General features: G+C 50.8%; 2 protein-coding genes across 3 annotated transcripts in view; one reads left to right on the forward strand and one right to left on the reverse strand.

The window, feature by feature from the left end:
• The window catches only part of usp11 (ubiquitin specific peptidase 11), a 31111-nt gene extending 30015 nt beyond the window's left edge, over nt 1-1096 (forward strand). Inside the window, 3 exon segments of the mRNA XM_061033955.1 lie at nt 107-222; nt 531-619; nt 700-1096. Coding sequence (XP_060889938.1) covers nt 107-222; nt 531-619; nt 700-876 — 382 coding nt within the window. The 3' untranslated portion in view covers nt 877-1096.
• Nucleotides 1097-2427: 1331 nt separating this feature from the next.
• Nucleotides 2428-22500, reverse strand: part of zgc:86609 (ER membrane protein complex subunit 3-like) — a 21836-nt gene continuing 1763 nt past the window's right edge. Inside the window, exons 2-10 of one of the 2 annotated variants that reach the window (XM_061033953.1) lie at nt 21271-21463; nt 21025-21082; nt 20806-20899; nt 6645-6749; nt 6190-6271; nt 4581-4660; nt 3770-3852; nt 3061-3480; nt 2428-2694 (exon numbers count right to left, since the gene is read on the reverse strand). In XM_061033953.1, the coding sequence (XP_060889936.1) occupies nt 3352-3480; nt 3770-3852; nt 4581-4660; nt 6190-6271; nt 6645-6749; nt 20806-20899; nt 21025-21082; nt 21271-21425 (786 nt within the window). In that variant the 5' untranslated portion in view covers nt 21426-21463 and the 3' untranslated portion in view covers nt 2428-2694; nt 3061-3351. The remainder of the gene's footprint in view (nt 2695-3060; nt 3481-3769; nt 3853-4580; nt 4661-6189; nt 6272-6644; nt 6750-20805; nt 20900-21024; nt 21083-21270; nt 21464-22500) is intronic. The other variant, XM_061033954.1, reaches the window with a different exon arrangement.

Here is a 22500-nt window from a genome sequence, read left to right on the forward strand (position 1 = left end):
CAGATGAAATCGTCTGTTTTGATTTGAGTTGTGATGCATCATTTGATCCTTAGAGGATATAACACGGACTAGACTCACCTTAAACTCTGCTGTGACGATGTTTCAGAGATCTCGACTTCTCCGGCTGCCTCCTGAGGAAAAATCTTTCGAATGGAGAGCCTCCCAGCCGCTATGACCTCATCGCTGTGTCCAATCATTACGGAGGACTCAGAGACGGACATTGTAGGTCCCTCTGACTTTTTATATTAAGAATCATGAAATTCATCTTTAGGAAGTTTTTACTGTCATGACCTCATTACTGTGTGTCTGTGTCTGTGTCTGTGTCTGTGTCTGTGTGTGTGTGTGTGTGTGTGTGTGTGTGTGTGTGTGTGTGTGTGTGTGTGTGTGTGTGTGTGTGTGTGTGTGTGTGTGTGTGTGTGTGTGTGTGTGTCTCTGTCTGTCTGTCTGTCTGTCTGTCTGTCTGTCTGTCTGTCTGTCTGTCTGTCTGTCTGTCTGTCTGTCTGTCTGTCTGTCTGTGTTCGTTCCTGCAGACACCAGCTATGCGTGCAACAAAGATAACGGTCAATGGTATTATTTTGATGACAGCAAAGTGACCTACGCCAGAGAGGACCAGATCGTGGTCAGTACCACACACACACACAAAATAAAGCGCCCCCTGCTGGTGGTAAATAAACATAACCTTTGTTTGTTTGTAAACAGACCAACGCTGCCTACGTCCTGTTCTACCATCGACAAGACAAGATCAGAAAACCCACTCTGCCCGCCCCCAACACAAGCCCCGCCTCCACCACCCAGCCCGCCAACGACATCACCTCCTGCAAAGACGAGGAGGCCGAGCCGAGTGCCGCCTCTTACGTCACCATGGAAACGGACTGAAAGAAGCCCGTCTCTCGTGGTCATGACCTCAGAGTGCACTTGAACTGTTTCAGACTCAACATGTTTATTTTTGTTTGTTTTTATTGGGGTGTGAAATCGTGACACTCAGGTAGTTTGACGCACGACGAGCTCCATGTTTATATTAAAGTCGACTTTAAAAACATTTTACATTTCTAAAGACGTTTTAAAAACAGGAAGTGTCCGACCGTTTTAAATCTGAGAGACGTATTTTAGTTGAAAACATCATCCAGTGTTTGATGTTGGCGTCTAAGATAAAAGCTGATTACATCATTCATTAAAGGACCAATCAAACGTTCGATTCAAGAAGTCACTGAGCCCGCTCTCGTCTGTTACCATGGAAACGACCATCAGACGACATCGACCGTTTCAACCCGACGACGTCAGAGAAAATATTAACGACTCATCTTCATAAATAATCAGCTTTTATTTCATAATCTACTTCCTGTCTCCACAGGCGCCGTTTTCTTGTTTTTCAAAGCAACTAACGCAGCTCACAGCGCCACCCTCGTCAATGTCACTTCTCCCTCACTGACCAATCAGAATCTAGAAGGGGCGGGGCTTCTGATATCAGCTTTGTCAACAACAATGGTGGAGGACACGCTGGTCTGACTCGTCTTCATGTTTTTTTAAAATGAAAGTAAATATTAAACAAACCTGAAGTTACAGAGGGAAGCAGAAGTTCACTTTAGTAACCATAGCAACGAGGAGTGCTGGTGCAAAGCGCTCGAGCAGAGGTGGTGGGTGCTCTTATAGAAATGATATACGGCAGAGCGTGAGGGACACATTCAACAACAGCATTCACACGTTTCCTCTTCAATGATGCTTAACACAGAGCAGCTGTGATGAAGACCAATCAGAGCAGCTGTGATGAGGACCAATCAGAGCAGCTGTGATGAGGACCAATCAGAGCAGCTGTGATGAGGACCAATCAGAGCAGCTGTGATGAGGACCAATCAGAGCAGCTGTGATGAGGACCAATCAGAGCTGCTGTGATGAGGACCAATCAGAGCTGCTGTTGCTGCCCCACATGTTGAAGATAAACCGGGTTAAGGTTATATTTCATGTTGCGGACGCCACCTTTTCATTGACGATAAATCAGCTGACCTCATTTAACCCATGTTTGTAAATAAAAGCTCTTCAGCTGAATCTCCTTAACTTGGACCAATCGCGGCGTGCTGGGGATTATGGGTAATTAAACTGAGCGTGTATTTATTTCTCATTAATCTTTCCGCTGGAGCGTTGACTTTTTTTTTGGTGATTTGGGAGTCTGAGAATCTTTGTTCATATTTATAGGTGACCTTTGTTGGACTGAAGGTGAAAGGTCACAATGGCTGTGTGGGCAGAGGCGGGGCGGGGTCAAAGGTCAGCTGTGTGGGCTCTGTGTACAGTATTTTTCTATTAAGAAATTTATTATTAAATTACAGTGCGAGGGGGGCGGGGCTGAATTATTTTCTTCGGTCTTCCCGTCAAATATCAGATGAAAATATTTTATTGTACTGTCGATCTTTTGATATGAATAAACGGAAGATGACCATGACAACAGCGTCACGTGTGTTTATTACCATGACAACAGTGAAACTGCAGTAAAACACAGACCACAATCAGGTCTCATTGGATCCTTTTATTCATCTGCTGCGCTCTCATTGGACCGCTGCGAGGACGCCGCCTCAGCTCCGTCACCAGTGAAGACGTCCTGCAGGAACAACAACATGAACTCTGTCCTCCTCAAATGTCCCAGCGGTCTTTAAACGTCTCATTCCTGCATCCAGAGACACTGGTCTGCTGCCACACCAGGACCTGGTCTACAATCTGCTGGTTTTACTGAGAACATGCAGGACCTGGTCTACAATCTGCTGGTTTACTGAGAACATGCAGGACCTGGTCTACAATATGCTGGTTTTACTGAGAACATGCAGGACCTGGTCTACAATCTGCTGGTTTACTGAGAACATGCAGGACCTGGTCTACAATCTGCTGGTTTTACTGAGAACATGCAGGACCTGGTCTACAATATGCTGGTTTTACTGAGAACATGCAGGACCTGGTCTACAATATGCTGGTTTTACTGAGAACATGCAGGACCTGGTCTACAATATGCTTGTTTTACTGAGAACATGCAGGACCTGGTCTACAATCTGCTGGTTTACTGAGAACATGCAGGACCTGGTCTACAATATGCTGGTTTTACTGAGAACATGCAGGACCTGGTCTACAATGGGAGGACAGTGAGAGCAGCTCAGTGTTCTGAAACAGTGAGTACCCAGAGACCGGACTCTGGGGTTTTGAAGGCACTCTGTGAAGCAGAACTCTCGAGTTGAGTTGTCTTAGAAAAAGGCCAAACGGAGACTTTCAGGATCTCTTTGGGGGTTTTGTGTAAAGTCTGTTTCAGAAGTGTCCCGTTCAAAGACGGGCTTCTTGAACGCCTCTCAGACGCCCCTCAGCTCCTGCTGGTTTTCAGAACATGGTGGACTTGAGGTCCTGGCTGAAGACGTTTCCAAAGTTCAGGTCTCTGGACATCAGCTCCTCCTCCACGTTCTCCAGTGCCCACTTGTGTTCCACGATCTCCAGCGCCTCCCACTCGCTCTGTAACACAAACATAGAGAGGGTAATCTCCGCCTCTTTTTGACCTCCATGAGACCATACTGCAGCTGCTGGCGGTCCAAAGATAATGGTCACATGGCGTGCCGGGGTTGGACAGGACGTCCCCTCAAACATCCCTTCTTCAGACTCTGTTGTTGTGCTGACATTGAAAACCATTAACAAGATATGAGGGCTGATGATGTCATCATTTCTTCACCTCATATTAAAGACTAAAGCCCCTCCCCCCTCCTACACTTTGACCTGCGACCACATTTAAAATCTTTTTTCTCACCTTGAAAGCTTTGTTGGGGTCAGGGGGCATCGCCATGGCAGCACCAGTCATCTGGTCCTGCATGACCCGTGATTGGTCAGCAGCTACGGGTTGAAGAAGAAGAAGAAGTATCTTGTTTTTATTCACTCAGAATATGAACAAACACGTCTGGCGGTCAAAGTTCTGATCTAGTCCAAACTTTATGGTCACGAGAGAACGTTTGATTTAACCAGGAGAGAAAAACATTTTAAAGAGTCCTGATCCACAGAAGAACATAGATTCACGTTTTGGACGCCCCTCGGTTTGTCAGATATGAGAGCAGTTATCAGGTCAACAGGTGTTGCAGCGATGGAAGCGGGCAAGAGAAGTGGTTCAGATAGAAGTGATTGTACCCGACCTAAAAAGCCTCTGCATGTTTCTAATAAGCTCCACGAGCAGAAACGTGCTCAAACTAGGATCAATATTGGAGATGCTTTTGAAAAATGGAGAGAGGTTAGAACACAGAAAGGTTTACAGACCCATGCAGAGCTGGATAAACACTGAAGCTTCAGAGTCCACCACATGGTGACCTGTGTGAGCATGGACTCTAGAGAGGAGGGGGGGGGGGGAGACAGCTCTCTATGATGTTTAGAATTTAGACTGCAGTATCCATTTTAAACACTAGGGGCAGAGTTACATACTGCTCCTTTAAACATGTAGAGCTTTAGTCTCTGTGAACTAAGATGTTCTCCAACTCGTGAAACAGAAATTACTTTATTTTGTTGTTCAGACTGATTCAGATCCAAACTGAGGATAAAGCAGAGCCGTTAAGTTTCTGGGTCCACTCACTGACCGTTGTCCTGTCCCAGGATCAGGCTGTACATGCTCCTCAGTCCAAACACGTTCAGGAAGTACCAGGAGGCAGAACTCACCCTGAAACAACAACACACACTGATTAATACTCTTTCCACACACACACTAAACTACACGCATGCACACACACGCTCTACATCGGGGTGCTTAACCGGTCGATCTGGAGATCTTATATAGAAACTAATCTGAGTATTATTTAACTTCTTTTCCTGCTCGTCTCTCTGCTGTCACGACTGTAGGCATCGCCGGGCACGCTGACACACCAACATACAAAAAATTGCTGCACGCACGTGTTTGTTGGGCCTCAGCCATGTGTGCTGGACACACTCAGGCCTGTATCACAGTCTCAAGCCTGACTAGAGTTATTTTGGAGCCAACTAAACAAAGGGGTCTTAGCCTAACACCCCCCAACAGAAACTAACAAATAGGTGTGAAAAGTGTCGGGGTGGGGGGTGTCTGAATTCTCTATCCTCATTGGAGGAGGCCTGAGGTAAACCCACAGGCAGCTCCAGTCTTTAAAAACAATCACATCGCATTGCTCTTTCTCTTCAAGTGTGGTCTGCTACACCAGAGGACACACTCTCTAACAAGATGGACTCCAGCATTGGAGACAAAGCCTTTCCTCCTCTTGACTTACATAGGTTAAACTCTGAGGTTGTTCAGTCTAGGTAGCTCTTCACATGCTGAATTCAAGCATCAGAGGATTCAGCTGACTACTTCCACGCCATATTTTTAGGAGTTTTGGGTGCAATCAGATGCTATCAGGTTTCAGCAAAAAGAAGAGTTTCTTTCCTTTGATTTTTCGTAAGACGTCATTGAACGCAACTGGACAGGAGCGCTGAAGGAAGCCCACTGATCCCTGAATCCACAAGGACACATAAAGAACTCGGCTCTCAGAAGACCACAGAGCAGTGGTCTGGTCGATGATCTGAATCCCCCTACCCTCCTCCTACATATCGCTCTCTCTCATTGGCTTAGATTAGTTTGTAATAGTTATTTGTTTGATTAAGTTCATTGATTTTTATTGATGTTTCTTTGTTTAAATAAATTCTGTTATAATTTAAGAGAGCAGTTGTTTGTGTTTACGTTGTGATATAATAATTAAATATTAATAATAATATAACCACAGTTGACTTGATGAAACCCCGACATGTTAAAGTCAATCCGTACGGATCGGGAACACGCGTGCTGCAGTCTAACGGTCAGTTCGACTCGTTCACAATCTGAACGCAGATTAAACGTTTGTTTTTATATCGGTGTTTGTTGAGGATTCAATGTCCCGATGTGTACGCCATGTGACACTCTGCACGCCACCGGAAACGGCGAGTTAACCCTCCTCATTGTGTGTTGTAAGCGGCTGCGTGCTACACAGTGCAGACTGCGGGCGCCACTTTTCCCGTCTTCTCTCCGTCATGAGGTTATCATGAACTCAAGCGGTGGTTAACCGTTGAGGAGAGCAGCTTCTCATAAATAAAAACATCCTGTTGTTGTTTACAGACGGTGTGTGTGATGTGTTCAAGGGGAAATAACGGGGAGGTCACAGCGCTCGTTCACAGCGTACGGCGCTCGCTCATGGCACTCGCTCTCACCACGAGGCGTCCAGAGACAGCAGGTCGATCCCTCGCTGCAACATCGGCTTGAACCTCAGCGTCAGAGGGAACGGCACCTTAGCTGCAACAAACAACAACAAAGATTAACAAACAACAAAGATTGACAAACAACAACAAAGATTAACAAACAACAACAACAACAAAGATTAACAAACAACAACAAAGATTGACAAACAACAACAAAGATTAACAAACAACAACAACAAAGATTAACAAACAACAACAACAAAGATTAACAAACAACAACAAAGATTAACAAACAACAACAAAGATTAACAAACAAGAAAGATTAACAAACAACAAAGATTAGTAAACAACAACAAAGATTAACAAACAACAACAACAACAAAGATTAACAAATAACAAAGATTAACAAACAACAACAAAGATTAACAAACAACAACAACAAAGATTAAGATATTTATTTTACTCACTGATGACGAATCCAGAGAACGCCCAGTTGATCCATCCACCAATTACAATCATCGGAAGAACGTTGGTCAAGTTTCCCTTCATCATGTCCGTCAACATGCTCGTATCTATACACACACACACACACACACACACTCTCTGAAAGTTGGCGGAGTCCGAGAGAAACTTGCGGCTCACTGAAGAAAACCTGCTCCTGACCAGGTGAGGTTCACAGACTCAGTTACCATAGTAACAGACTCAGAGTTACCCCCCTCTCTCTCTGGTTTCAGTGACCCCCTCCCCCCCTCTCTGGTTTCAGTGACCCCCCTCCCTCTCTCTGGTTTCAGTGACCCCTCTCTCTCTCTCTCTGGTTTCAGTGACCCCCCCTCTCTCTGGTTTCAGTGACCCCCCTCCCTCTCTCTGGTTTCAGTGACCCCCCTCCCTCTCTCTCTGGTTTCAGTGACCCCTCTCTCTCTCTCTGGTTTCAGTGACCCCCCTCTCTCTCTGGTTTCAGTGACCTCTCTCTCTCTGGTTTCAGTGACCCCCCTCTCTCTCTCTGGTTTCAGTGACCCCCCTCTCTCTCTCTGGTTTCAGTGACCTCCCTCTCTCTCTCTGGTTTCAGTGACCTCCCTCTCTCTCTGGTTTCAGTGACCCCCCTCTCTCTCTGTTTTCAGTGACCCCTCTCCCTCTCTCTGGTTTCAGTGACCCCTCTCTCTCTCTCTGGTTTCAGTGACCCCCCTCTCTCTCTGGTTTCAGTGACCTCTCTCTCTCTCTCTCTCTGGTTTCAGTGACCCCTCTCTCTCTGGTTTCAGTGACCCCTCTCTCTCTCTCTCTCTGGTTTCAGTGACCTCCCTCTCTCTGGTATCAGTGACCTCCCTCTCTCTGGTTTCAGTGACCCCTCTCTCTCTCTGGTTTCAGTGACCCCTCTCTCTCTCTCTCTGGTTTCAGTGACCTCTCTCTCTCTGGTTTCAGTGACCCCCCTCTCTCTGGTTTCAGTGACCCCTCTCTCTCTCTCTCTGGTTTCAGTGACCCCTCTCTCTCTGGTTTCAGTGACCCCTCTCTCTCTCTCTGGTTTCAGTGACCTCTCTCTCTCTGGTTTCAGTGACCCCCCTCTCTCTGGTTTCAGTGACCCCTCTCTCTCTCTCTCTCTGGTTTCAGTGACCCCTCTCTCTCTCTCTCTGGTTTCAGTGAAATCCCTCTCTCTGGTTTCAGTGACCCCCCTCTCTCTGGTTTCAGTGACCTCTCTCTCTCTGGTTTCAGTGACCCCCCTCTCTCTGGTTTCAGTGACCTCTCTCTCTCTGGTTTCAGTGACCCCCCTCTCTCTCTGGTTTCAGTGACCTCTCTCTCTCTGGTTTCAGTGACCCCCCTCTCTCTGGTTTCAGTGACCTCTCTCTCTCTGGTTTCAGTGACCCCCCTCTCTCTCTGGTTTCAGTGACCCCTCTCTCTCTCTCTCTGGTTTCAGTGACCCCTCTCTCTCTCTGGTTTCAGTGACCCCTCTCTCTCTCTCTCGTTTCAGTGACCCCCCGTCTCTCTGGTTTCAGTGACCTCCCTCTCTCTCGTTTCAGTGACCCCTCTCTCTCTCTGGTTTCAGTGACACCTCTCTCTCTCTCTCGTTTCAGTGACCCCCCGTCTCTCTGGTTTCAGTGACCTCCCTCTCTCTGGTTTCAGTGACCCCCCTCTCTCTCTCTCTGGTTTCAGTGACCCCCCTCTCTCTCTCTCTGGTTTCAGTGACCTCTCTCTCTCTGGTTTCAGTGACCCCCCTCTCTCTGGTTTCAGTGACCCCTCTCTCTCTCTCTCTGGTTTCAGTGACCCCCCCTCTCTCTGGTTTCAGTGACCCCCCTCCCTCTCTCTGGTTTCAGTGACCCCCCTCCCTCTCTCTCTGGTTTCAGTGACCCCTCTCTCTCTCTCTGGTTTCAGTGACCCCTCTCTCTCTGGTTTCAGTGACCCCTCTCTCTCTCTCTGGTTTCAGTGACCTCTCTCTCTCTGGTTTCAGTGACCCCTCTCTCTCTCTCTGGTTTCAGTGACCCCCCCTCTCTCTCTGGTTTCAGTGACCTCCCTCTCTCTGGTTTCAGTGACCCCCCTCTCTCTGGTTTCAGTGACCTCTCTCTCTCTGGTTTCAGTGACCCCCCTCTCTCTGGTTTCAGTGACCTCTCTCTCTCTGGTTTCAGTGACCCCTCTCTCTCTCTGGTTTCAGTGACCCCCCTCTCTCTGGTTTCAGTGACCTCTCTCTCTCTGGTTTCAGTGACCCCTCTCTCTCTGGTTTCAGTGACCCCTCTCTCTCTCTCTCTCTCTGGTTTCAGTGACCCCTCTCTCTCTGGTTTCAGTGACCCCCCTCTCTCTCTCTCTGGTTTCAGTGACCCCCCTCTCTCTCTCTCTGGTTTCAGTGACCTCCCTCTCTCTGGTTTCAGTGACCTCTCTCTCTCTGGTTTCAGTGACCCCCCTCTCTCTGGTTTCAGTGACCCCTCTCTCTCTCTCTGGTTTCAGTGACCCCTCTCTCTCTCTCTGGTTTCAGTGACCCCCCTCTCTCTGGTTTCAGTGACCTCTCTCTCTCTGGTTTCAGTGACCCCCCTCTCTCTGGTTTCAGTGACCTCTCTCTCTCTGGTTTCAGTGACCCCCCTCTCTCTCTGGTTTCAGTGACCCCTCTCTCTCTGGTTTCAGTGACCTCTCTCTCTCTGGTTTCAATGACCCCCCTCTCTCTGGTTTCAGTGACCTCTCTCTCTCTGGTTTCAGTGACCCCCCTCTCTCTCTGGTTTCAGTGACCCCTCTCTCTCTCTCTCTGGTTTCAGTGACCCCTCTCTCTCTCTGGTTTCAGTGACCCCTCTCTCTCTCTCTCGTTTCAGTGACCCCCCCTCTCTCTGGTTTCAGTGACCTCCCTCTCTCTGGTTTCAGTGACCTCCCTCTCTCTGGTTTCAGTGACCCCCCTCTCTCTGGTTTCAGTGACCTCTCTCTCTCTGGTTTCAGTGACCCCTCTCTCTCTGGTTTCAGTGACCCCTCTCTCTCTGGTTTCAGTGACCCCTCTCTCTCTCTCTCTGGTTTCAGTGACCCCTCTCTCTCTGGTTTCAGTGACCCCCCTCTCTCTCTCTCTGGTTTCAGTGACCCCCCTCTCTCTCTCTCTGGTTTCAGTGACCTCTCTCTCTCTGGTTTCAGTGACCCCCCTCTCTCTGGTTTCAGTGACCCCCCTCCCTCTCTCTGGTTTCAGTGACCCCCCTCCCTCTCTCTCTGGTTTCAGTGACCCCTCTCTCTCTCTTTGGTTTCAGTGACCCCCCTCTCTCTCTGGTTTCAGTGACCTCTCTCTCTCTGGTTTCAGTGACCCCCCTCTCTCTCTCTGGTTTCAGTGACCCCCCTCTCTCTCTCTGGTTTCAGTGACCTCCCTCTCTCTCTCTGGTTTCAGTGACCTCCCTCTCTCTCTGGTTTCAGTGACCCCCCTCTCTCTCTGTTTTCAGTGACCCCTCTCCCTCTCTCTGGTTTCAGTGACCCCTCTCTCTCTCTCTCTGGTTTCAGTGACCTCTCTCTGGTTTCAGTGACCCCCCCTCTCTCTCTCTGGTTTCAGTGACCTCCCTCCCTCTCTCTGGTTTCAGTGACCCCCCTCCCTCTCTCTGGTTTCAGTGACCCCCCTCCCTCTCTCTGGTTTCAGTGACCCCCCTCTCTCTCTGGTTTCAGTGACCTCTCTCTCTCTCTCTCTGGTTTCAGTGACCCCTCTCTCTCTGGTTTCAGTGACCCCTCTCTCTCTCTCTGGTTTCAGTGACCTCCCTCTCTCTGGTTTCAGTGACCCCTCTCTCTCTCTCTCTGGTTTCAGTGACCCCTCTCTCTCTCTTTTCAGTGACCCCTCTCTCTCTCTCTCTCTGGTTTCAGTGACCCCTCTCTCTCTCTGGTTTCAGTGACCCCTCTCTCTCTCTCTCTGGTTTCAGTGACCTCTCTCTCTCTCTGGTTTCAGTGACCCCCCTCTCTCTGGTTTCAGTGACCCCTCTCTCTCTCTCTCTGGTTTCAGTGACCCCTCTCTCTCTGGTTTCAGTGACCCCTCTCTCTCTCTCTGGTTTCAGTGACCTCTCTCTCTCTGGTTTCAGTGACCCCCCTCTCTCTCTCTCTCTGGTTTCAGTGACCCCTCTCTCTCTCTCTCTGGTTTCAGTGACCTCCCTCTCTCTGGTTTCAGTGACCCCCCTCTCTCTGGTTTCAGTGACCTCTCTCTCTCTGGTTTCAGTGACCCCCCTCTCTCTGGTTTCAGTGACCTCTCTCTCTCTGGTTTCAGTGACCCCCCTCTCTCTCTGGTTTCAGTGACCTCTCTCTCTCTGGTTTCAGTGACCCCCCTCTCTCTGGTTTCAGTGACCTCTCTCTCTCTGGTTTCAGTGACCCCCCTCTCTCTCTGGTTTCAGTGACCCCTCTCTCTCTCTCTCTGGTTTCAGTGACCCCTCTCTCTCTCTGGTTTCAGTGACCCCTCTCTCTCTCTCTCGTTTCAGTGACCCCCCCTCTCTCTGGTTTCAGTGACCTCCCTCTCTCTGGTTTCAGTGACCTCCCTCTCTCTGGTTTCAGTGACCCCCCTCTCTCTGGTTTCAGTGACCTCTCTCTCTCTGGTTTCAGTGACCCCTCTCTCTCTGGTTTCAGTGACCCCTCTCTCTCTCTCTCTGGTTTCAGTGACCCCTCTCTCTCTGGTTTCAGTGACCCCCCTCTCTCTCTCTCTGGTTTCAGTGACCCCCCTCTCTCTCTCTCTGGTTTCAGTGACCTCTCTCTCTCTGGTTTCAGTGACCCCCCTCTCTCTGGTTTCAGTGACCCCTCTCTCTCTCTCTCTGGTTTCAGTGACCCCCCCTCTCTCTGGTTTCAGTGACCCCCCTCCCTCTCTCTGGTTTCAGTGACCCCCCTCCCTCTCTCTCTGGTTTCAGTGACCCCTCTCTCTCTCTCTGGTTTCAGTGACCCCTCTCTCTCTCTCTGGTTTCAGTGACCCCTCTCTCTCTCTCTGGTTTCAGTGACCTCTCTCTCTCTGGTTTCAGTGACCCCCCTCTCTCTCTCTGGTTTCAGTGACCCCCCTCTCTCTCTCTGGTTTCAGTGACCTCCCTCTCTCTCTGGTTTCAGTGACCCCCCTCTCTCTCTGTTTTCAGTGACCCCTCTCCCTCTCTCTGGTTTCAGTGACCCCTCTCTCTCTGGTTTCAGTGACCTCTCTCTCTCTCTGGTTTCAGTGACCTCTCTCTCTCTGGTTTCAGTGACCCCCCTCGCTCTCTGGTTTCAGTGACCCCCCTCTCTCTGGTTTCAGTGACCCCTCTCTCTCTCTGGTTTCAGTGACCTCTCTCTCTCTGGTTTCAGTGACCCCTCTCTCTCTGGTTTCAGTGACCCCTCTCTCTCTCTCTCTCTGGTTTCAGTGACCCCTCTCTCTCTGGTTTCAGTGACCCCCCTCTCTCTCTCTCTGGTTTCAGTGACCTCTCTCTCTCTGGTTTAAGTGACCCCCCCTCTCTCTCTCTGGTTTCAGTGACCGCCCTCTCTCTCTCTCTGGTTTCAGTGACCTCTCTCTCTCTGGTTTCAGTGACCTCTCTCTCTCTGGTTTCAGTGACCTCTCTCTCTCTGGTTTCAGTAACCCCTCTCTCTCTGGTTTCAGTGACCCCTCTCTCTCTCTGGTTTCAGTGACCCCTCTCTCCCTCTCTCTGGTTTCAGTGACCCCCCCTCTCTCTCTGGTTTCAGTGACCTCCCTCTCTCTGGTTTCAGTGACCTCTCTCTCTCTGGTTTCAGTGACCCCTCTCTCTCTGGTTTCAGTGACCTCTCTCTCTCTGGTTTCAGTGACCCCTCTCTCTCTGGTTTCAGTGACCTCTCTCTCTCGGGTTTCAGTGACCTCTCTCTCTCTGGTTTCAGTGACCCCCCTCTCTCTCTCTCTGGTTTCAGTGACCTCTCTCTCTCGGGTTTCAGTGACCTCTCTCTCTCTGGTTTCAGTGACCTCTCTCTCTCTGGTTTCAGTGACCCCCCTCTCTCTCTGGTTTCAGTGACCCCTCTCTCTCTCTCTCTGGTTTCAGTGACCCCTCTCTCTCTCTGGTTTCAGTGACCCCTCTCTCTCTCTCTCATTTCAGTGACCCCCCTCCCTCTCTCTGGTTTCAGTGACCTCCCTCTCTCTGGTTTCAGTGACCTCCCTCTCTCGGGTTTCAGTGACCCCCCTCTCTCTGGTTTCAGTGACCTCTCTCTCTGTGGTTTCAGTGACCCCTCTCTCTCTCTCTCTGGTTTCAGTGACCCCCCTCTCTCTCTCTCTGGTTTCAGTGACCCCCCTCTCTCTCTCTCTGGTTTCAGTGACCCCCCTCTCTCTCTCTCTGGTTTCAGTGACCCCCCCCTCTCTCTCTCTGGTTTCAGTGACCTCTCTCTCTCTGGTTTCAGTGACCCCCCTCTCTCTGGTTTCAGTGACCCCTCTCTCTCTCTCTGGTTTCAGTGACCCCTCTCTCTCTCTCTGGTTTCAGTGACCTCTCTCTCTCTGGTTTCAGTGACCCCCCTCTCTCTGGTTTCAGTGACCCCTCTCTCTCTGGTTTCAGTGACCTCTCTCTCTCTGGTTTCAGTGACCCCTCTCTCTCTGGTTTCAGTGACCTCTCTCTCTCTCTCTCTCTCTCTCTGGTTTCAGTGACCCCCCTCTCTCTGGTTTCAGTGACCTCTCTCTCTCTGGTTTCAGTGACCTCTCTCTCTCTGGTTTCAGTGACCCCTCTCTCTCTGGTTTCAGTGACCCCCCTCTCTCTGGTTTCAGTGACCTCTCTCTCTCTGGTTTCAGTGACCTCTCTCTCTGTGGTTTCAGTGACCCCTCTCTCTCTGGTTTCAGTGACCCCTCTCTCTCTGGTTTCAGTGACCCCTCTCTCTCTCTCTCTGGTTTCAGTGACCCCTCTCTCTCTGGTTTCAGTGACCCCCCTCTCTCTCTCTCTGGTTTCAGTGACCCCCCTCTCTCTGGTTTCAGTGACCCCCCTCCCTCTCTCTGGTTTCAGTGACCCCCCTCCCTCTCTCTCTAGTTTCAGTGACCCCTCTCTCTCTCTCTGGTTTCAGTGACCCCCCTCTCTCTCTGGTTTCAGTGACCTCTCTCTCTCTGGTTTCAGTGACCCCCCTCTCTCTCTCTGGTTTCAGTGACCCCCCTCTCTCTCTCTGGTTTCAGTGACCTCCCTCTCTCTCTCTGGTTTCAGTGACCTCCCTCTCTCTCTGGTTTCAGTGACCCCCCTCTCTCTCTGTTTTCAGTGACCCCTCTCCCTCTCTCTGGTTTCAGTGACCCCTCTCTCTCTCTCTGGTTTCAGTGACCCCTCTCTCTCTCTCTGGTTTCAGTGACCTCTCTCTGGTTTCAGTGACCCCCCCTCTCTCTCTCTGGTTTCAGTGACCTCCCTCCCTCTCTCTGGTTTCAGTGACCCCCCTCCCTCTCTCTGGTTTCAGTGACCCCCCTCCCTCTCTCTGGTTTCAGTGACCCCCCTCTCTCTCTGGTTTCAGTGACCCCTCTCTCTCTCTCTGGTTTCAGTGACCTCCCTCTCTCTGGTTTCAGTGACCCCCCTCCCTCTCTCTGGTTTCAGTGACCCCTCTCTCTCTCTGGTTTCAGTGACCCCTCTCTCTCTCTCTCTCTGGTTTCAGTGACCTCTCTCTCTCTCTGGTTTCAGTGACCCCCCTCTCTCTGGTTTCAGTGACCCCTCTCTCTCTCTCTCTGGTTTCAGTGACCCCTCTCTCTCTGGTTTCAGTGACCCCTCTCTCTCTCTCTGGTTTCAGTGACCTCTCTCTCTCTGGTTTCAGTGACCCCCCTCTCTCTCTCTCTCTGGTTTCAGTGACCCCTCTCTCTCTCTCTCTGGTTTCAGTGACCTCCCTCTCTCTGGTTTCAGTGACCCCCCTCTCTCTGGTTTCAGTGACCTCTCTCTCTCTGGTTTCAGTGACCCCCCTCTCTCTGGTTTCAGTGACCTCTCTCTCTCTGGTTTCAGTGACCCCCCTCTCTCTCTGGTTTCAGTGACCCCTCTCTCTCTCTCTCTGGTTTCAGTGACCCCTCTCTCTCTGGTTTCAGTGACCCCTCTCTCTCTCTCTCGTTTCAGTGACCCCCCCTCTCTCTGGTTTCAGTGACCTCCCTCTCTCTGGTTTCAGTGACCTCCCTCTCTCTGGTTTCAGTGACCCCTCTCTCTCTGGTTTCAGTGACCCCTCTCTCTCTGGTTTCAGTGACCCCTCTCTCTCTCTCTCTGGTTTCAGTGACCCCTCTCTCTCTGGTTTCAGTGACCCCCCTCTCTCTCTCTCTGGTTTCAGTGACCCCCCTCCCTCTCTCTCTGGTTTCAGTGACCCCCCCTCTCTCTGGTTTCAGTGACCCCCCTCCCTCTCTCTGGTTTCAGTGACCCCCCTCCCTCTCTCTCTGGTTTCAGTGACCCCTCTCTCTCTCTCTGGTTTCAGTGACCCCTCTCTCTCTCTCTGGTTTCAGTGACCCCTCTCTCTCTCTCTGGTTTCAGTGACCTCTCTCTCTCTGGTTTCAGTGACCCCCCTCTCTCTCTCTGGTTTCAGTGACCCCCCTCTCTCTCTCTGGTTTCAGTGACCTCCCTCTCTCTCTGGTTTCAGTGACCCCCCTCTCTCTCTGTTTTCAGTGACCCCTCTCCCTCTCTCTGGTTTCAGTGACCCCTCTCTCTCTGGTTTCAGTGACCTCTCTCTCTCTCTGGTTTCAGTGACCTCTCTCTCTCTGGTTTCAGTGACCGCCCTCGCTCTCTGGTTTCAGTGACCCCCCTCTCTCTGGTTTCAGTGACCCCTCTCTCTCTCTGGTTTCAGTGACCCCTCTCTCTCTGGTTTCAGTGACCCCTCTCTCTCTGGTTTCAGTGACCCCTCTCTCTCTCTCTCTCTGGTTTCAGTGACCCCTCTCTCTCTGGTTTCAGTGACCCCCCTCTCTCTCTCTCTGGTTTCAGTGACCCCCCTCTCTCTCTCTCTGGTTTCAGTGACCTCTCTCTCTCTGGTTTCAGTGACCCCCCCCTCTCTCTCTCTGGTTTCAGTGACCCCCCTCTCTCTCTCTCTGGTTTCAGTGACCTCTCTCTCTCTGGTTTCAGTGACCTCTCTCTCTCTGGTTTCAGTGACCTCTCTCTCTCTGGTTTCAGTGACCTCTCTCTCTCTGGTTTCAGTGACCTCTCTCTCTCTGGTTTCAGTAACCCCTCTCTCTCTGGTTTCAGTGACCCCTCTCTCTCTCTGGTTTCAGTGACCCCTCTCTCCCTCTCTCTGGTTTCAGTGACCCCCCCTCTCTCTCTGGTTTCAGTGACCTCCCTCTCTCTGGTTTCAGTGACCTCCCTCTCTCTGGTTTCAGTGACCTCTCTCTCTCTGGTTTCAGTGACCCCTCTCTCTCTCTCTGGTTTCAGTGACCTCTCTCTCTCTGGTTTCAGTGACCTCTCTCTCTCTGGTTTCAGTGACACCCCTCTCTCTCTGGTTTCAGTGACCTCTCTCTCTCGGGTTTCAGTGACCTCTCTCTCTCGGGTTTCAGTGACCTCTCTCTCTCGGGTTTCAGTGACCTCTCTCTCTCTGGTTTCAGTGACCTCTCTCTCTCTGGTTTCAGTGACACCCCTCTCTCTCTGGTTTCAGTGACCCCTCTCTCTCTCTCTCTGGTTTCAGTGACCCCTCTCTCTCTCTGGTTTCAGTGACCCCTCTCTCTCTCTCTCATTTCAGTGACCCCCCTCCCTCTCTCTGGTTTCAGTGACCTCCCTCTCTCTGGTTTCAGTGACCTCCCTCTCTCTGGTTTCAGTGACCCCCCTCTCTCTGGTTTCAGTGACCTCTCTCTCTGTGGTTTCAGTGACCCTCTCTCTCTCTCTCTGGTTTCAGTGACCCCTCTCTCTCTGGTTTCAGTGACCCCCCTCTCTCTCTCTCTGGTTTCAGTGACCCCCCTCTCTCTCTCTCTGGTTTCAGTGACCCCCCTCTCTCTCTCTCTGGTTTCAGTGACCCCCCTCTCTCTCTCTCTGGTTTCAGTGACCTCTCTCTCTCTGGTTTCAGTGACCCCCCTCTCTCTGGTTTCAGTGACCCCTCTCTCTCTCTCTGGTTTCAGTGACCCCTCTCTCTCTCTCTGGTTTCAGTGACCTCTCTCTCTCTGGTTTCAGTGACCCCCCTCTCTCTGGTTTCAGTGACCCCTCTCTCTCTGGTTTCAGTGACCTCTCTCTCTCTGGTTTCAGTGACCCCTCTCTCTCTGGTTTCAGTGACCTCTCTCTCTCTCTCTCTCTCTCTGGTTTCAGTGACCCCCCTCTCTCTGGTTTCAGTGACCTCTCTCTCTCTGGTTTCAGTGACCTCTCTCTCTCTGGTTTCAGTGACCCCTCTCTCTCTGGTTTCAGTGACCCCCCTCTCTCTGGTTTCAGTGACCTCTCTCTCTCTGGTTTCAGTGACCTCTCTCTCTCTGGTTTCAGTGACCCCTCTCTCTCTCTCTCTGGTTTCAGTGACCCCCCTCTCTCTCTCTCTGGTTTCAGTGACCCCCCTCTCTCTCTCTCTGGTTTCAGTGACCTCCCTCTCTCTGGTTTCAGTGACCTCCCTCTCTCTGGTTTCAGTGACCCCCCTCTCTCTCTCTCTGGTTTCAGTGACCCCTCTCTCTCTGGTTTCAGTGACCCCTCTCTCTCTCTCTCTGGTTTCAGTGACCCCCCCCCTCTCTCTCTCTCTGGTTTCAGTGACCCCCCTCTCTCTCTCTCTGGTTTCAGTGACCTCTCTCTCTCTGGTTTCAGTGACCCCTCTCTCTCTCTCTCTGGTTTCAGTGACCCCTCTCTCTCTCTCTCTGGTTTCAGTGACCCCTCTCTCTCTCTCTCTGGTTTCAGTGACCCCCCCTCTCTCTGGTTTCAGTGACCCCCCTCCCTCTCTCTGGTTTCAGTGACCCCCCTCCCTCTCTCTCTGGTTTCAGTGACCCCTCTCTCTCTCTCTCTGGTTACAGTGACCCCCCTCTCTCTCTGGTTTCAGTGACCTCTCTCTCTCTGGTTTCAGTGACCCCCCTCTCTCTCTCTGGTTTCAGTGACCCCCCTCTCTCTCTCTGGTTTCAGTGACCTCCCTCTCTCTCTCTGGTTTCAGTGACCTCCCTCTCTCTCTGGTTTCAGTGACCCCCCTCTCTCTCTGTTTTCAGTGACCCCTCTCCCTCTCTCTGGTTTCAGTGACCCCTCTCTCTCTCTCTGGTTTCAGTGACCCCTCTCTCTCTCTGGTTTCAGTGACCCCTCTCTCTCTCTCTGGTTTCAGTGACCTCTCTCTGGTTTCAGTGACCCCCCTCTCTCTCTCTGGTTTCAGTGACCTCCCTCCCTCTCTCTGGTTTCAGTGACCCCCCTCCCTCTCTCTGGTTTCAGTGACCCCCCTCCCTCTCTCTGGTTTCAGTGACCCCCCTCCCTCTCTCTGGTTTCAGTGACCCCCCTCTCTCTCTCTGGTTTCAGTGACCTCCCTCCCTCTCTCTGGTTTCAGTGACCCCCCTCTCTCTGGTTTCAGTGACCTCTCTCTCTCTGGTTTCAGTGACCCCCCTCTCTCTCTGGTTTCAGTGACCCCTCTCTCTCTGGTTTCAGTGACCCCCCTCTCTCTCTGGTTTCAGTGACCTCCCTCCCTCTCTCTGGTTTCAGTGACCCCCCTCCCTCTCTCTGGTTTCAGTGACCCCCCTCCCTCTCTCTGGTTTCAGTGACCCCCCTCCCTCTCTCTGGTTTCAGTGACCCCCCTCTCTCTCTCTGGTTTCAGTGACCTCCCTCCCTCTCTCTGGTTTCAGTGACCCCCCTCTCTCTGGTTTCAGTGACCTCTCTCTCTCTGGTTTCAGTGACCCCCCTCTCTCTCTGGTTTCAGTGACCCCTCTCTCTCTGGTTTCAGTGACCTCTCTCTCTCTGGTTTCAGAGACCCCTCTCTCTCTGGTTTCAGTGACCTCTCTCTCTCTGGTTTCAGTGACCCCCCTCTCTCTGGTTTCAGTGACCCCCCTCTCTCTGGTTTCAGTGACCCCCCTCTCTCTCTGGTTTCAGTGACCCCCCTCTCTCTGGTTTCAGTGACCTCTCTCTCTCTGGTTTCAGTGACCTCTCTCTCTCTGGTTTCAGTGACCTCTCTCTCTCTGGTTTCAGTGACCCCTCTCCCTCTCTCTCTCTGGTTTCAGTGACCCCCCTCTCTCTGGTTTCAGTGACCCGCCTCTCTCTCTGGTTTCAGTGACCCCTCTCTCTCTCTGGTTTCAGTGACCCCTCTCTCTCTGGTTTCAGTGACCCCTCTCTCTCTGGTTTCAGTGACCCCTCTCTCTCTGGTTTCAGTGACCCCCCCCCTCTCTCTCTCTCTGGTTTCAGTGACCTCTCTCTCTCTCTCTGGTTTCAGTGACCTCTCTCTCTCTGGTTTCAGTGACCCCCCTCTCTCTGGTTTCAGTGACCCCTCTCTCTCTGGTTTCAGTGACCCCCCTCTCTCTGGTTTCAGTGACCCCTCTCTCTCTGGTTTCAGTGACCCCTCTCTCTCTCTCTCTGGTTTCAGTGACCTCTCTCTCTCTGGTTTCAGTGACCCCTCTCTCTCTGGTTTCAGTGACCCCCCCCCCTCTCTCTCTCTGGTTTCAGTGACCTCCCTCTTTCTGGTTTCAGTGACCCCTCTCTCTCTCTCTCGCTCTCTGGTTTCAGTGACACCTCTCTCTCTTTCTCTCTCTCTGGTTTCAGTGACCCCTCTCTCTCTGTTTTCAGTGACCCCTCTCTCTCTCTCTTTCTGGTTTCAGTGACCCCTCTCTCTCTGGTTTCAGTGACCCCCCCCCTCTCTCTGGTTTCAGTGACCCCCCTCTCTCTGGTTTCAGTGACCCCCCCTCTCTCTCTGGTTTCAGTGACCTCTCTGTCTCTGGTTTCAGTGACCCCTCTCTCTCTGGTTTCAGTGACCCCCCCCTCTCTCTCTGGTTTCAGTGACCCCCCCCCCCCCCTCTCTCTCTCTCTGGTTTCAGTGACCTCTCTCTCTCTCTCTGGTTTCAGTGACCTCTCTCTCTCTGGTTTCAGTGACCCCCCTCTCTCTGGTTTCAGTGACCCCTCTCTCTGGTTTCAGTGACCCCTCTCTCTCTCTCTGGTTTCAGTGACCCCCCTCTCTCTCTCTCTGGTTTCAGTGACCTCTCTCTCTCTGGTTTCAGTGACCCCCCTCTCTCTGGTTTCAGTGACCCCTCTCTCTGGTTTCAGTGACCCCTCTCTCTCTCTCTGGTTTCAGTGACCTCTCTCTCTCTGGTTTCAGTGACCCCCCTCTCTCTCTCTCTGGTTTCAGTGACCTCTCTCTCTCTGGTTTCAGTGACCCCCCTCTCTCTCTCTCTGGTTTCAGTGACCTCTCTCTCTCTGGTTTCAGTGACCCCCCCCTCTCTCTCTATGGTTTCAGTGACCTCCCTCTCTCTGGTTTCAGTGACCCCCCTCTCTCTCTCTCGCTCTCTGGTTTCAGTGACCCCTCTCTCTCTCTCTCTGGTTTCAGTGACCCCTCTCTCTCTCTTTTCAGTGACCCCTCTCTCTCTCTCTCTCTGGTTTCAGTGACCCCCCCTCTCTCTCTGGTTTCAGTGACCCCCCTCTCTCTGGTTTCAGTGACCCCCCCTCTCTCTCTGGTTTCAGTGACCTCTCTCTCTCTGGTTTCAGTGACCCCCCCTCTCTCTCTGGTTTCAGTGACCTCTCTCTCTCTGGTTTCAGTGACCCCTCTCTCTCTGGTTTCAGTGACCCCCCCTCTCTCTCTGGTTTCAGTGACCCCCCTCTCTCTGGTTTCAGTGACCCCCCCCTCTCTCTGGTTTCAGTGACCCCTCTCTCTCTGGTTTCAGTGACCTCTCTCTCTCTGGTTTCAGTGACCCCTCTCTCTCTGGTTTCAGTGACCTCTCTCTCTCTGGTTTCAGTGACCTCCCTCTCTCTGGTTTCAGTGACCTCTCTCTCTCTGGTTTCAGTGACCCCTCTCTCTCTCTCTCTGGTTTCAGTGACCTCTCTCTCTCTGGTTTCAGTGACCTCCCTCTCTCTGGTTTCAGTGACCTCTCTCTCTCTGGTTTCAGTGACCTCTCTCTCTCTGGTTTCAGTGACCCCTCTCTCTCTGGTTTCAGTGACCCCTCTCTCTCTCTCTCTGGTTTCAGTGACCCCTCTCTCTCTGGTTTCAGTGACCCCCCTCTCTCTCTCTCTGGTTTCAGTGACCCCCCTCTCTCTCTCTCTGGTTTCAGTGACCTCTCTCTCTCTGGTTTCAGTGACCCCCCCCTCTCTCTGGTTTCAGTGACCTCTCTCTCTCTGGTTCCAGTGACCCCCCACAGTTTGGCTCAGTTTAGGGTTCACAGACTGAATCTGGTCGGGTCCTGGACTTGGGTCTCACCGGTCATAGGGTTCTTGGGGACGACCTTCCTTTTGACATTCCTGAAAAAACCCGTCTCGACGTTGTTGAAGTAATGTTTCCTCATCGCAAAAGACTGAAAAGAGAGAAAACACAACGTCACAATCCACGTTCACACACACACACACAGTGTCTGTGTGTGTGTGTGTCTCTCTCTGTGTGTGTGTGTGTGTGTGTGTCTGTCTCTGTGTGTGTGTATACCTGTCGAGGGATGTACTTTCCGTTCTCTCGGAGGATGCGACTGCGCAGCAGCACCTGGCTAAACACAAACAAAACCTCAGATCAGTGATGTCACAGTCCTGTCTTACAGCTAACCAATCAGAGAGGCAGGATGTTCTCTCTCACACTCACACTCACACACACACACACACACACACACACACACACACACACACACACACACACACACACACACACACACACACACACACACACACACACACACACCTGTCAGAAACCTGCTCCAGGTCGACCTTCTTGTCGCTCTGCAGCAGCTGAGTGACGTAGTGACGGATGATCCCAACAAAGAAGGTGATGAAGACGATGGGCAGGACGACCCACAACCGGATGGACGAGTCCAGCAGGAGCTCAGGACCCGCCATCGCTCTCGGAACAAATAGCAGAGCGGCGTGGAGACGCTCTGAAAGATCAGCACGCCATGTAAACACTTTGATTGAAGTCATTTCATCATTTCAGCTCTTTAACTCTTTATTTACCACAGAATCTTTTACACCTCTCTAATAAACTTTAAAACTCCACTTATCACAAAGTTTCACAAATGTTAACCTTACCGTGTGCGCCAGAGCAGAGCGATTAAATGCACAGAAACAAATTCATCTTCTTTAAAAGCTTTGAAACATTAATGAATCCAGCTGGTTACTGTTTGACTTACAGGAAGTGACTTACAGGAAGTGACTCATTCTCTGCGTTACTGAAAGCAATCAGTGACACATGAACACAATGAGCTGTGTTACGGTGTAAACAGTGCTAAGTGGTGACTCTCAGCCGAATGTGTGTGTGGTTGTCGTAGTTATAATAAAAAGCTTTATTCATAAGAGCAGTCGAACGTCACTTCCGGCTCGTCAGAGTGACCACGCCCCCTTTGGGTGAAAACAAGTCCTGAGAATGTTTCGTGGTAGTTTAGTAAACTCTGGTAGACGTGACATTAAACACCATAAAACGATTTTTATACTTCAAACTATTTTAAAAACAGAATTGAGTTTGTGGTTTAATTAAGAAGAGAGGAGAGTAAAATAAGAGCTGTGTGTGTTTGGAGTGAAACTAGAGAGGATTAAAGTGTGTTAACAGATTCTTCACTAACGTATTAACAACGTTTCCACTGTCACATCAACATGTTGGTGAACATCTAAAGAAACACGTCGTCTCGCCCCTCTCATCATTATTTATACATCCAGGTGACTTTACCTGTGTTCTTCTAAATCAGCTGATAAGTGTTTATGTAAACGTCTGTAACCTCTCAGCTCTGAACACTGTTAGAAACTATTACAAATAAAGATGATGTCAAAATAAACACAGTTAATAATGACTCATCAGGTGTTTAAAGTCACTTTCCTCTGATGACTCGTTTGAGCAGTTTGAACACACACTCAGGTTCATAGTTCATTTTATACCGTTATGATGTCGATGTTCAGAAAAGTCATATTTTAAATGTTTACA

Source organism: Labrus mixtus, unplaced genomic scaffold (assembly GCF_963584025.1).
Source record: "Labrus mixtus unplaced genomic scaffold, fLabMix1.1 SCAFFOLD_79, whole genome shotgun sequence".
Lineage (NCBI taxonomy): Eukaryota > Metazoa > Chordata > Actinopteri > Labriformes > Labridae > Labrus > Labrus mixtus.